We start from the raw sequence: 15,233 nt of genomic DNA, 5'->3' as shown, positions 1-15,233 counted from the left end.
TACTACAGACAGGCAAAGCAGAGGTGCTTGTGGCAAGCACAGGTTACACAGAAAGAAAGTGTCCTGCACAGTCCCTGATGGAAGGGGCTGACCCTAAATAGCATGGACTGCCAATAGGGACAGAGCTGCACAGAAGGCAGCAACAAGGCAAACTGCAGTGTAAGTCCATAAACAGCTGTTCCCTATTGCTCAGTTCAGGGAGAGATTTGCCTGGAACCTCTACAGCCATTGTGTGAGTTCCAGCCAAATCCAGGACCGGAACCCTTACATACAGTAGGTATATCTGCCCCCACCTCTTTCCTGTATCTATTAAGAAATAGGCCTATTAATTACCCACTGAGGACTTACTAAACTGGCCATAAACTCTGGAAGGGGTCACTCATCAGTCAGACGTGGATTGTCATTTATTCACTAGGTAGATAGCACCCTATAGGCAGCATTGGCATTTAACTTCTGTTTCACTTAGGTATTGGGCTATTGTATTATTTCCCTGTGACAGTATTGTATTGTATTGTATGTCTTTATTTATATAGCGCCATTAATGTACATAGCGCTTCACAGCAGTTATACACGTAGTAATCAAATAAATAACAGATCATGGGAATAAGTGCTTTAGACATTAAGGAAGAGGAGTCCCTGCCCAGAGGAGCTTACAGTCTAATTGGTAGGTAGGGAGAACGTACAGAGACAGTAGGAGGGAGTTCTGGTAAGTGCGTCTGCAGGGGGCCAAGCTTTATGTATCATGTGTTCAGAATATCCACAGTGCTATTCATATGCTTCTTTAAGCAAGTGTGTCTTAAGGTGGGTCTTAAAGGTGGATAGAGAGGATGCTAGTCGGGTACTGAGGGGAAGGGCATATCCAGAGGTGTGGGGCAGTCAGTGAAAAGGGTTTAAGGCGGGAGAGGGCTTTAGATACAAAGGGGGTAGAAAGAAGACATCCTTGAGAAGAACGCAAGAATCTGGATGGTGCATAACGAGAAATTAGGGCTGAGATGTAAGGAGGGGCAGAAGAGTGTAAAGCTTTAAAAGTGAGGAGAAGAATGGAGTGTGAGATGCGGGATTTGATCGGAAGCCAGGAGAGGGATTTCATGAGGGGAGATGCTGAGACAGATCTCGGAAAGAGAAAAAATTGTTCTATACTGTCTACGCCATTTAGGCGACTTTATGAGACACTAGCTGTCCATCTAGAATTGTCTCTTTATTTTACTATAATACTGTACTAATAAGAGGTTTGTGCCAGTTCAGGGATTTTTTCTCCTCTGCGCCAGCACAGGTCGCTATTTATATATTTTAAATACTGCTAATTTATCTTCCACATTTTTTCCTGCAAAAATGTAATCCTAATGTATTCCTTGTAGATTATTCCTCATTTTATTAAAATCTGCATTTCTAATATTTTAAGTCTTTGTTGAACCCATACAATAAGGGCTTGCATCCTCCATAGGAATTTGTATATATATTATGCATTGTTCAACTTCAGTATTTGTCACCTTCATCTTAAATACAACTGTAACACATACTGTAACACATGCTGTAACACATGCTGTAACACATGCTGTAACACATGCTGTAACACATGCTGTAACACAGCGGTGCGCAATCTGTGGGGCGCGACCCCCAGGGGGGGCGCGAGACTGCCGACGGGGGGCGCGGGGTTTACAGAGGCCCCGCGCGCTTCCCGAAGGCACTTAAATTAAGTGCCGGGGGAGCTGCAGGGCCTCTGTAAACCATACTTACCCGTGGCTCCGGCGGCTTCCTCCCGGCGTCGCCATGGCAACGCGGCGTCAAAATGACGCTGCGAGGTCATGTGACGTCACGTTGCTATGGCAACGTGACGTCATTACGCCGGTGCGAGGGTAAGTTGGGGTTGGGGGGGCGCGGGAGTGAGGGGACAGCCGGCAGGGGGGCGCAGGGAAAAAAGTTTGCGCCCCCCTGCTGTAACACATGCTTTTTTACTTGCATAAATGAAAATATTTTTTATTGCTTAAAACAGCACCGCCTCCATTTTTTGGAATGTATTGTTTCTACAGAATTGGAAGCACAGGTTTCTCTGGGAGTAACCCATCCTATTCCTCGCTCTTGGGACTCCAGTTACCCTGTTATGTGCAGTAAACATGAAAGTAAAATAAAACATTGCAATAAGAAAAACATTATTTAGTTTCAGATTTGTTTTGATGTGCAGTGTCCCTTGGGAGGGACACATTAAGGGTAAAGGAAGGTTACAATTTCAAGTAAATCTCATATGGGCAGTGACTTTTTAGAGTGACTGTTAAGCACAAACATAAAGTACGACACACCGATAGTCGATGAATATCTCACATATGTCTCTATTTGTTATACCTGAATATTAATTTGTTTTTGCTTTGCAAAGAACGATACTCTCCTCGCTTTTAAGAGATACAACATGATAAATTGTCATGCTTGTGGTTTCAGAAGTCAATGTTTGTGATGTCAGTAATGGTGGCTGTTCCAAGTATGCTAACTGCACTAGAGTTACCGCTGGGGAGAGAACCTGCACTTGTATGGAGGGATACACTGGGGATGGAATTGTCTGTATTGGTGAGTAACAGGAGTTAAAATAACTGAATTATGTGAAGCTTTTTGAGCTGTATTTCCTGAAAATGAGTGCTTCTTCCAGTTTTGATGCTAACCCTTTTCCACAATTTGTGAAACTTGGAATTACATTATATTATTGCATGCATGGATAATGGACCAGGATTAGGCCAATGATGATTCTTTCAAGCATGAAAAAAGCAAACTACAATTTTCCTTTCATACCACATGACCCCCAGTTTGCCGAAATAGCCTAACTTCTATATTTCCTGTGTGCTTTTATCAACTCTCTGCAATAGCTGTACATGGGATTATTTTATACACCCATATCAACTTTATTGCACTGACCTGTCAATATTTGGTGTCCACAGATAGACACAAATATACCCATACCACTATTACCCACAATAGCTCATATCAGAAAAAAACAGAATTTAACTGAGCTTTGATTATTACCACAATGCAAAATACATTGAACAAATATTCTCATATATTTCTCCCAGACCTCCAAGGTCTTCCAACACAGTTGTAGGGTTACACCGAAGTGAAAGCAAGGGCATGAAGGAGGGAACATGGTAGACAAAATGGTAATTATCTGTACAATATGTGCATTTTCATCTTGTGTAGTGAACAGTTTTATTAACCATTTTGGTCCTGGTGAAACTGCATATTTTGTAGACTAGAAAATCACTATAAGAAACCAAAGTCAGCCTCAGTCCAGTAATATGTAATCTACTAAAGTGGTGAATCAAGCCATTTTTAAGCATGTACAATAAATCTTTCTGAGGATACTTTTGTGAGCCATACAGGTGGCATAATAACAATTTCTATATGGTATGAAATGCATTATACATGTTGTTGTAGAGCATATGTTCAAATCTCGCCTGTGTAACACAAAACCTGGATAGTACATCGTCCCTGAATAAACCAATGCATTATTTTGTCTTTAATGTCACACCGTGACCAATTATAAAGGCAATTTGTGAACTGGAGTGATTGGCAATAGATTTTTTGATTCTAAGCCTAAATCCAACATTTAAATTTGTTACTGTTGCCATACACCAACTATCATACACATACAGATGCAGCGGCCATCATTTTAACAAATACCTGGGTACATCCCGCATTGCGGGGTGGACCCGAGATGGTCAGTTGCAGACTAATGGCCCGCCGGAGTAACACAGCAGGAGTCCCTGGTGTGTGAATCCTACCGGTGTCTGCCTTTCTGTAATAGACACGCAGTAAGAGATAGGCTGAACCAGTCACTCTAACTGCGCGCCTCTCACAGGCGATTGCGGGGGTTTTATTAAAATTCTAACATTTCAGTAATGTAGCGGGGGGTCTCCGGAGCTGAACAGTATTGAGCTGAACATGGGGTGCCGGTATGGGGTGCCGGTATGGGGTGCCGGTATCCCTCTGCTTTGTTTACGTCCCACGTGGATTTTAACATGGAGGAGATACCGGCACCCCATACTTGGGAAGTAGGGGGTCCCCGAGGCTGAAATCAACTTTGTTCAGCTCAGGAGACCCCCTGCTCATGCACACTATGAATAAAAATAAAATGTAAGCAGTTTCATTACCTTATCAGCTATCCGCTAAGGTAATGATTTTTTATTGGGGGCATGGGATGTTTGATACTAGTGTAAGGGAGCAGGGGGTTTCCTGAGTTGAACAAAGTTGATTTCAGCCTCGGGACCCCCTACTTTCCGAGATACAGGCCCCGGTATGGGGTGCCGATATCCCCTCTGCTTTGTTTATATCCCACGGTTACGTGACCCACAGGATTTTAACATGGGGATACCGGCACCCCATAACAGGTCCTGTATCTCGGGAAGTAGGGGGTCCCTGGACCTGAAATCAATGCGGTTCAGCTCCGGAGACCCCCTGCTACATTACTGTAATGTTAGAATTCTAATAAAACCGCCGAGATCGCCTGTGATAGGCGCGCAGTTAGAGTGACTGATTCAGCCTCTTACTGCGCGTCTATTACAGAGAGGCTGACCCGGTAGGACTCACACAGCAGGGACCCCTGCTGTGTTACTCCGACGGGCCATTAGTCTGTCGCTGCGCTACTCGCAAGGATCTCGGGCATATCTTGAAATTCCATTTCGATATTTGTTAAAATCATGGCCGCTGCATCTGAATGCACAGAATTCACAATTGCGTATGTACATATACTCTTCTAGCCCTGGATTTTTCCTGAAATATTTTATTGGATGAAGGTTTGAACGTTATGAATTATTTTTGGTCATTTAATCCAAAAGGAATTGATGAAGTGGTTGGAATAGATCTACAGTATAATTCCCCTCACCTAACCCTACAATTACCATTTGCAAACGTGCACTTCCTACTATTGTCTAGCACTCCATCTCTTCTCTCCCATAATGATCTGTCCACTTTCCACACCTACCAAGCACCTTCCACTAGCATTTTCTAAAGTACTGTAGCTGCCACGTGCTATAGTGTAAATTAATGATGATAAATCTGATTTTTCTTTGTGCTTTGCTTAACTCATTTTTTTGTCTACAAAATTTCTTTATTTTGACGCAGAAATTGATGCTTGTCTGGAATATAATGGAGGCTGCAATTCCAAGGCAGAATGCACTAAAACTGGGCCCAATAAAGTAAGAGCATCAGACTCTATAACTTGGCATTTTAGTATGCCCTATTCTGTACATTACATTTACTGAACTAAAGAAAACAAATAACCTAGTAGCTTCCTCTACAATAACACATACTGTGTAGACCATCATGTCTATGTGTAAAGCACAAAAACAGCCATTCAAGTGATGCTATTAAAAGCATTTTGATGGCAGATAAGAACCGCTTGGCCCACTTTGCTGTTTTTTTATCTCTCTGATAAGGACAGGTGTGGGGGGCTAAGGGCAAAGAAAACAGTTTATTGACAAACACTTTCCATTCAGTGGCCTCTACGAAATGCAGTTTGTGCTTTATTTTCAAAGAAGCAAAAGCAGTCATATATTTAATTTTGGTATGTACAGGCAGTCCTCGGTTATCCGACACAATGCGTTACTCAAAATGGCGTTGTAAAGCGAAACGTTGTAAAGCGAAACACGTTTTCCCATAGGAACACTGTTTAAATGAAAGGTTCCGTTCCTGAAGGCATTTTAAACACTAAAATACACCAAATATTTTATGCAGACAATAAGATATGCAGCACACACATAAATTATATAGTGTATATACTGTATTATATATATAATATAACATAATAAATAATATATTATATAGTATAATATAATATTATATAGTATAATATTATATATATATATACGGTCTTACGACGCTTTGCAACGTTGTTTATGTGAATGTGTATATATATATACACACACACAACGTTGCAAAGCGTCGTAAGAGCATTGGATAAGCCATTTTGGCGTTGTAAAAATGAATACAGGTATGCATTGCACAGCGTTGGATAAGCCATTCGTTGTAAAGCGAAGCGTTGTAAAATGAGGACTGCCTGTATGACTTTTGTATGGAAGCTAATTAGATCGTTCCATTCTTTACAAAAGGTTGTTGTTTTAATATGGCTGTGTGGTATTGCACCATTAAAGAGTAGTGTTTGTGGAGTAAGATATAAAGAAATACTGGAGGTCATTTTTTGAGCAAATATTGGGGCTTTTATTATACAAATGTTGCTTTTGAGTGAGGAGACCAAAAATACAATCAGTTTTCTTTGAGCATACAGTTTAAAAGCAGATTTTTTCTGTGTATTAATGCCTTCTCTTCTGCATAGGTCGCCTGCAACTGCCTTCCTGGTTATGAAGGTAATGGTATAGACACGTGTACTTCAATCAACATTTGCAGAGAGGTACTGGTAAAATTATTCTCACATCACAATTGCTGAAGTACCTGTAGGCAATGTGTGTTCTTATCAGAATTTTTTTGCTACTAAAATTTAATCAAATTGATGTTACTATGTTTGTCCTACAATCCACAACCGTTTTTACTCACTGTATATTTATGATATTTAGTATATTTATTTGTACATAAAGGGAAAAAAATTTAGTCAAAATAAATCCAGACAAATCAACTGAAGTTACTACTTTATGATGTGTATACTAAATATTGTAGTTCTACTTCTCCACCCTTCCAGACCAAATGTGTAACTTCTAGGTTTTACCATATCCAGAACACTGCAAAGAAGTTATAATTAACAAGACTATGAAGAGGAAATAAGGAGAATCGTGTAGCTTTTAATGATAGTCAGTGCTTACAGTTTAATTTGATATACACTACTTGTCACAATGGACACAACTATTATCGGAAAGGGGGAGGGGACTTCCTGCTCAGCTAAAGATGAGAGCGGGCTAGGAATTAGAGTGCATCATTTAGGGATCTGTCCTTTCCCATTTGTATACACAACTGTTATCAACACATTTATATTTTGGGTTTAGATTGAGCATACAAGTTGAGCAAAATAAATTGTCATTTATTTCCTTGATAGGCAGACACACGACAACCTTAGAATACACTTAATAAAAACACTTACTGAACAGAGAACGGGATAGAATGTCCAGAAATAAAACAAAGCCTGGAATATTGTCTCTTTAACATGCAGTCCTGTTGCGAGGGGCGCACGCTGTAAATTCAATATCTCCGTGAAAATGGCAAAGTTCGTTCTGGTCCATTGGGGTTCGTTAGATAACCAACAGCACTAACGAAATCTTGGAGCAGAGTTCTGTACTTGTTTCCGATGGAAAGATTTCGTTGCGTTCTGAATTCGCTGGTGCTACTCTTATCCGCTATTAGAAGTGTGATGGAAGTCCGCTCACATGGTTAAATGAAAAACGAAAGACACCGGGGATAGCCTGGGGGGATGTATATAGGGTTTGAGAGCCTATCACCAACATACCCACCCAATCCCTCTGCTGGGAATTCTCCCACTCCCGAATCCCCAAATTGCCCACAGTTTGCAAAGTGGGCAATCTGGGATTTCCTGTTCACACAGCGCCTGTGCGACAATGCCACCTTGGCTATTTAGCATAGGTGCACTCCCCTCTTTACCTGGCGTCTTCCAGGCTAGGGTTTGTCCCCCAAGGTGTGAACTAGCCCAGGATCTTTCATTGAGCCATCCTGGCTATTTCACACCTGGCGGCTCTGCGGTCTTTCAACTGCAAATCTTCCCCAGAGGCGTCGCCTCAATGGGGGGGTCTGTGAAGTTTGAGTAGGAAGTCGCCCCCAGCTCATGTATGTAAAACATTTGGTAGCTAGTTGAATATCAAAGACAGATAGAAAAAAGACACCCTGCCTGTCCTTATAAATCTGCCACAAAAATCCAATTTATTAAAATGATGTGTTTCCCTTATTCCACAATTATAATTTTGATGTGTATGTGCTTGGGGTGTTACTCTGGGACTGCACACCAAATTTCAGGTTTTTAACCCTTTCCGTTCCCGAGTTATAGCTTCTCCTGGAACTGGCAATGCTGCTCTATGGGTTTCTCCCGTCAATTGACTTGCGGTTACGGAGTTCTCACGTCCATTGATCTAGTTCCCACGCCAATTGAGCAGCCGCCATTCAAGTTACTCTTTCTAACCTGGGACGGAGATACATTGTATCCGACACCACTTGAGACGGGAAACCGCAAGCCTTTGATTCAATTGACTCTGCGGTTACGGCTTCCACTCTCAGCAATGGATACCTATACTTGGCAATGGAACAAAAAGACCGCGCCACGCGTATCCAATTAACTCATGGTTTAACGCTCGCAGCGACATCTTGTGTCCAAAACCAAGAATGTCAGTTTACCATTGTATACACCACTGCAAGCACATACAATCCTGCAAAACGGGGACAACAAGGGACAGAAGGAAAAATAATACATGTACAGTGCATGAAAAAATTAACCCCTTCATTCCCAATATGAAATACGGGTAACCAGCCGAGCACACTGCCTTTATTAATGCGCTGATTATCCATAATTTCGTTTCACTACTGTATGCCTGTATCTATCTGATTTAGCCAATTATTTACATTCTCATTCACATCTTTGAGATTTACATACTTCTATTTATTTATAGACATTTCATTGTACTTACAGCTAGCCATGTATGAAACATTTGCTGCTAAGTGTGAAAAAGAAAGTTCTGCAGTTTCTTATCTAGCAGATCTTGATAAAAGCTCATTTGCCCATTCAAAATAAAACATTATCCAGCCAGCATAAAGTAAATTAAACTTCTACGTACCCCTGCCAGGATAAAGGTCGTCCTCATCACCGATCTCCATGTCCATGTCCTCCATTGGCAGGAACACAACAATAAAAAATACAATCTAATGGCCCCTAACCCCTTAATCACCTCAGCAGTTAGTAACCACTAAAGTAATTAAGGGGCTTTTGCTCGCGAAAAAAATATTTGATAAAATCGCAATTCCAGAGCCCCAATGAGATTATTGAGGCTACTAGAATAGCACAGTTTTATAAAAAGTGCGAGTTTGAGCTTCTCGCCAGCACCCGCACGATGTGTTTGGCCAGGAGCCAGAAATCGTGATAAAATGCTTTCCCCGTACAATTTAACCAACTCATCGAGGTTTTCTGAAGAGCTACCTTGCAAAATTTTGCGAGAACAGCTCAGAATCCCCGATGAGTTGATTGTCGAAGCTACTAGAATAGGCCCCTGTGTATTATTTTGTATTGATAATGCAGTAGCCTCAAGATAAGTTACAAAGAAAAACAACATCACCATTATTATAGTGTGTCGTTAATCAGAGCATTATTACATTTGATTTGCATATGGCAAATAAAAATACCATTTGTGCGCACATTCACATGACTCAGACAGGTCTGCAAGCCTGCCCTTCCCCATTATCTCTTAGCATACAATGCTTCTACTGCAGCCAGGAATTCTGGGCAGTGACATGCAAATGAGCACACATGTTGTCACCTTTTGCTTCATGTCCATTTAACATATAAGCATATATCTTTCGTATTACACAGCATTTCAGCACACCCTGGTTTAAAGAAGTGCAGAGCCAGTAACCCTACTCCCAGATAACTTTATCAACCTTCTGGGTCTCATCAGTGTGAGGCTGGTTATACTGCGTTCACAATGTGAAGCTGGGGGTGGCATATGGAACTGTCCAAAAAGAGAGAGATAGTTTTACTGTGAAATCTAGTCATCTTTTCTATTAATATAGGTTGTAGCAATTTTATGTCCAATAATTCTTCTGGTCATTTTATTATAAAATAAAACATTTTTTTAGATAATAATTTCAGTATTATTGACTATTGATGAACAGACTGATGGTTTTCCCCAGTAAGGTGCCCTGGTTCAGGATAATGGAAAGCCTTGTCTGATCCTAGGAACACCCCTTTAATGTCACCAAATAATGCCTGTTCTGCTGTACACCAGCTCATCACAGCTGTCCTTGTGTGTTTTGTCTCAATAGAACAATGGAGGATGCAGTCCATTTGCTAGGTGTATAAATACTGGACCAGCACAACACATATGCCTGTGTAAAGAAGACTTCATTGGAAATGGCATTACCTGCATGGGCAAAATTGTTCAGGTTTCTATTTATAAACATTTATGTTCTGTTATTCTGCCCTTTGAAAATGTATGTTTGTTAAAACAAAGTACTAGCGATGTGCGAACTTGCCAAGATTTGCTTTGCACACTGTTTCACTTGAATGTTTCAAAAAATTCTAAAATTCATGAAAAGTTCCCTCAAACTTTTTTGGCCAAAACGTTCTACAAATTTCACTGGAACTTGACTATGGGCTAGTGAAATGGACACAACCTCCTAACTTTTCCAGCTTGCAAACTTTTAAAACTGTGCAATTTTTATATTTTTTATTGTTCAATTCTCATGTAAAAGAGGGAAAAAAGACAACTTTTTAAATCCTGAGTATTTATTTTTAAGTGGAACAGAGAACCATTTTGTTTTTGTGCTTCCCTCCATTAGAGGGATAAAGCATTTGATAAGGAAGCCATTCATCCTAAAAAGAGTACAAAGAAACTGGGTCATCCGTTGAGATTACAGGAAAGGAGAATGCATCAGCTGCAATAGTTATTTACAGAAAGAGCAGTGACAATATATTTACTACTCATGGAGACTATAATGACAGTAGATATCTTAAGGAATAGGTTAGATAACTTTTTAGAAAGGAAACCTATGCAGGGATATACGTAATAATTTAAGCATATGAAGGATGTTGACCCAGGGTGGAATTTGATTGCTATTAATGGATATCTTTAGTTTTTGGACAGCATTACACGGACCATGCAGGAAGTCTCTATATGAAAAGACATGGTGCTTTTTTGATACTTTAGCATTTACATGAATGTGTCCATCTTGTCTATTATAGATTGCCATTACTATTACTAGAGTCAGTTAAGCATTTGTTCCCCACCATAGGAGACATAATTGTACAATATATAAATACATATGTAGCACTGCTTCCGCCCCCCTCTGGGAGATTTACCCTGGCTACAGTCCTGTGTGGTGCTCGGTACCTGTTTAGCTTAGGAAATGCTGAGTGTTCCGCAATGACATGGGGAAACAGGACAGGCTGACAGTGATGCTGGATGTTCTTTCTTGGTGTCAGTGCCTCCAGCCATAGTGAGCACCGGTAGAACGGAAGGCAATCCCCACCATGACAGTCTTTTATACCCATAAATCTGGCCAATAGATTGCGACTCAGCCAGATATATAAAAAGGTATGGTCTTTATTCAGCAGCCACTGCTGATGTTCTTACAGCGATTGCAATCAGTTGTCAGGATAGCTTCCAGGCTCCTGGATGGTACAGGCCTGCTGGTAATGGTGAGGCCTCACTAGAGTAGTGATTGCACCCAGCCCATGAGGGACTGAGCACATGTCTTCCTCCCAGCTAGGAGGAGACTTGGCTTATAATCTCTTGAAGGGGAAGAGGGAACTGCCTGAACCCCACCCTGTGAGCGCTGGGTTCATCTCTATAATTTAGGACACCTCCTCTATAGTGCAAAAGGGGAGGACACAGACTCTGAATCCTTATTGGACAGCCACAGACTCCCATGTCATCTCCTTTTTGGTCACTTACAGAGGCTGCAGGAGGGGGGGAACGTCACAGGATAGCCTGTCACTGTCTGGATCTTACTGGAACCTTCATGACAGGGAAGGCAAAAAGGTAGCTGGCCCAGCCATGGCTACACTCTCCCCTTAGGTGAAAAATAACATGACCTCACTGGGATCCAATTTAGGTACCATCAAGTAACCTGGAGTCAACAAAACACAGGTTACATCAGATATAGTCATAACCAATTACAGTACATAGAAAACTACCCTGGATCATCCACTGATTTCAGCGATGATAAGAATAATATGCTTTCAACTTGAAGAATACTAACATCCCTATTTATAATATTTGGGATCAGGCTTCTATACAACCCGTCCATCATATAACTTGATCCAAATGTGGTACACCTGTGGAGGACCAGGCCTTTGCCTAATTTCCACCCTATCCTTACGGATGCTTGTACCCACTAACCATTCTTCCATCACAGAGCATATAATGGAATCAGTAATAAAGACATGCTCTGAGGTCTTGGCTTTCAGATATTCTAATATGGCCTCCTGGAGTCACTCATCTCAGTGAATTTCTATCTCATCCATTATTGGCTCTGGCACATATGGGAATGTATATCCGTGAGACTGAAGGTACCAATGGATTATGGCCCTATCAGCTCTACAAAATCTTAATTTTTTCCAGCCAGCTCCTGGTCCAGGTAACACCCAAAACTTAGGTTCCTCACCTTCAACCTCTTGATATAGAATAGAGGGTACCTTAGGCACTCTAACTCCTAGGCTGATCTCACCCATCCTCTTGCGGAGGGCTTCAGCTATTTCTTCAGGTGTTAGGTTACCTTGCTCCCACCAGTGATCTTTAACTAGACCATTCACCATCAGTAGCCGGGTCCTGTCCATACGGGCAGCATATCGCTGAAATATAGGATCCCACCCCTTAAAAGGTTCCTCTGACTGATATTCCATACTGGGACTGATAAAACTAGTATCTTTCTGGGAAGACACACCGGAGGTAGCTGATTGCTGTGACAAGGAGAATTCCGTAAATGACCTGAATGACCCTTGAGACCCAGCTGGTCCATCTACTGGTATCCTACTCTCATAGGGTATTTCTCCTTCTGACTTACTAGAATAACCATCTTTGCCTGAAAAGTCCCAGTCTCTGAGATCGTTAACATAGCCATGAGGTATATCATCCCCAGGGAACTTGGACAATACCCAGACAGGGGCATCAGTGGTACTGGGAATGGGACATTAGGCTCCACCACAGGGGTAGAAGGAGTCATAAGCAGGGGACTAGGAGCCATGGGGTCGGACCTAGGATGCTCCCTGATATACTTGACAGGATTGGCCTTGCCCTTACTTTTAACGGACAGAGTCGGACTGGACATAGGGGCTGGTGACCGGGCATGGGCAAGTGGGGCCGGTGTATTGGGCCTAACAGTGACCATGGCCAGTCCAGAAATAGCAGCAAACTTGGGGTTACCATGGCCTTTGGGGATGGGTCGTGAAGTAGCTTTAGGGATCAGATGACCCCTTCCGCGAGCTGGAACATTTTTGGGTTATGTTCCACACAATAAATTGCAATGTTGCATTACCAATAACCAATACTGTATTTTTATTTCCTAGGAACTCAGTCATAATCCAGAAGCTATTTTGTTTTATAAAAATCTACAGGTCAGTAAAATCTTACATATGCAGTGATGCATACTCAATATTAACTAACATTTAGGTAACAAAGGAAGAATTACAAATGTGGCTTGATAAAATTAAGATAAATAAAGCATTGGGCCCCGATGGCATTGGCCCCGCGATTGGGCCCCAAAGGTTCTTAACGAGCTATGTTCAGTAATGACCAAACCACTATATTTAATTTTCATAGACTCCATTTCCATATGTTCAGTACCACAACCAGGAAATTACAGAGCTGTAAGCCTAAGTGGAGAAGCTACTTGAAGGTTTAGTAAGGGATAATATTCAGGAATACCTAATGGGTAACAAAATGATTAGTAATAGTCATCATGGGGTTTAGGTCATGTCAAACTAACCTTTATTCATTTCTTTGATGAGGTAAGTAAGAATTTAGACCTGGGTTATGCAATTCATGTGTTTTGCTTAGATTTAGAAAAGGCTTTTGAAACAGTGTCACTCAAGGGGTTAATGTACAAATTAGAGGAAATTGGTCTCAGTAAAAATATTTGCACTTGGGTTGAAAACTGGTTGAAGGATAGACATCACAGAGTTATCATAAATGGAAACTTTTCATGTTGAGCTAGAGTTGTTAATGGAATGCTCAAGGTTTGGTACTCAGGACATTGCTTTTTAACTTGTTCATTAATGAACTTGAGGTTGACGTAGAGAGTAAAGTCTCCATTTTTGCTGATGTCACTAAATTATGTAAGGCACAAAAAACTTAGCAGGATGTAATTTCTCTACAGAAGGACTTTGATAGACTGGATCTTGGGCAGGTCAATCGCAGATGAGGTTTGAGACAGATGTAAGGTTATGCATTTGGGAAGCAAATTAGGTCAATCCTTGATGGAGAAGGATTTAGGACTGCTTGTAGACAGTAGGCTTAGCAATAGTGCCCAATGTTAGGCAGTAGCTGCAAAGGCAAATAAGAGCTTATCTTGCTTTAAACGGGAAATAGAGGACAGAGAAGTAAACCTAATTATGTCCCTCTATAAAGCGTTAGTAAGACCACACCTTGAATATGGAGTACAGTTTTGAGCACCACTCCATAATAAAGATATTATGGAACTAGAAAAAGTATAAAGAAGGGGCACCAAATTAATAAAGGAGATAGAAAAATCTGAGTTATGAGGAGAGGCTAGCTAATTTAGATTTCATTACATTAGAAAAGAGGCCTTTAAGAGGGGCTATGACAACTCTTTACAAATATATTCAGGGTCGCTACAAGAAACTTTCAAGAAACCTATCAATTCCAAGAATATTACAAATTACCCGGCGTCATCCATTAAGATTTGAGGCAAAGATATTTCACCAGCAACAAAAGAAAGGGTTCTTTACAGTAAGGGCAGTTAAAATGTGGAATTCATTACAGTATATATGGAGACTGTGATGGCAGATACAATAGATATGTTCAAAAAAAGGTTATCTTTTTAGAAAGGAAAGGTATACAGGTATATACCAAATAACTAGGAAGGATGTTGAGCCAGGGAGAAATCTGACTGTCATTATTGGACTCAGGAAGGAATTTATTTTTCCCCTTATGAAACATTATTGTTTCACTTGTTTTTTTTTTGTTTGCCATCCTCTGTATAAATATACTGTAAATACAAATATAGGATGAGTATCAGTTGCATAAATTTAACATAGGTTCAACCTCATCTACTATGTAACTATGTAACATTTACAACAACTCAAACAGAGTGATGTAATTTCCATCTACTTTTAGGCCCAGAGTATCAAAGATTTAACTGGAGAAGGACCTTTTACGTTGTTTGTTCCACACCAACATGCTATTCTTAACAGTACTACGGTAATTATTTATCTTTGCTCTCTTGTTTTATTCAACAGATAATTGATTTACTGCATATACTTTTCCATATCATGAACCTATTTATTGTTAATGATCAATTTGGAGAACCATCATATTAGCACTTAGCTCTGCTCATTAATATATTTAGAC

The 15,233-nt window shown here is 40.7% G+C and overlaps 1 protein-coding gene across 4 annotated transcripts in view; it reads left to right on the top strand.

Annotated features, from left to right (window-relative positions):
* Window positions 1-15,233, top strand: part of STAB1 (stabilin 1) — a 474,288-nt gene that overhangs the window by 344,366 nt on the left and 114,689 nt on the right. For all 4 annotated transcript variants that reach the window (XR_012788655.1, XM_075575004.1, XM_075575003.1 and 1 more), the window contains 6 exons: window positions 2,434-2,559; window positions 5,104-5,177; window positions 6,314-6,388; window positions 9,967-10,086; window positions 13,211-13,258; window positions 15,000-15,083. Coding sequence is in view for 3 of the 4 variants with exons in the window: in XM_075575004.1 (XP_075431119.1) it covers window positions 2,434-2,559; window positions 5,104-5,177; window positions 6,314-6,388; window positions 9,967-10,086; window positions 13,211-13,258; window positions 15,000-15,083 (527 nt within the window). In the remaining variant the exon portion in view is untranslated. The remainder of the gene's footprint in view (window positions 1-2,433; window positions 2,560-5,103; window positions 5,178-6,313; window positions 6,389-9,966; window positions 10,087-13,210; window positions 13,259-14,999; window positions 15,084-15,233) is intronic.

This window comes from Ascaphus truei, chromosome 17 (genome assembly GCF_040206685.1).
Source record: "Ascaphus truei isolate aAscTru1 chromosome 17, aAscTru1.hap1, whole genome shotgun sequence".
NCBI classification, from domain to species: domain Eukaryota; kingdom Metazoa; phylum Chordata; class Amphibia; order Anura; family Ascaphidae; genus Ascaphus; species Ascaphus truei.
This window is presented reverse-complemented; position numbering and strand designations above follow the sequence as displayed.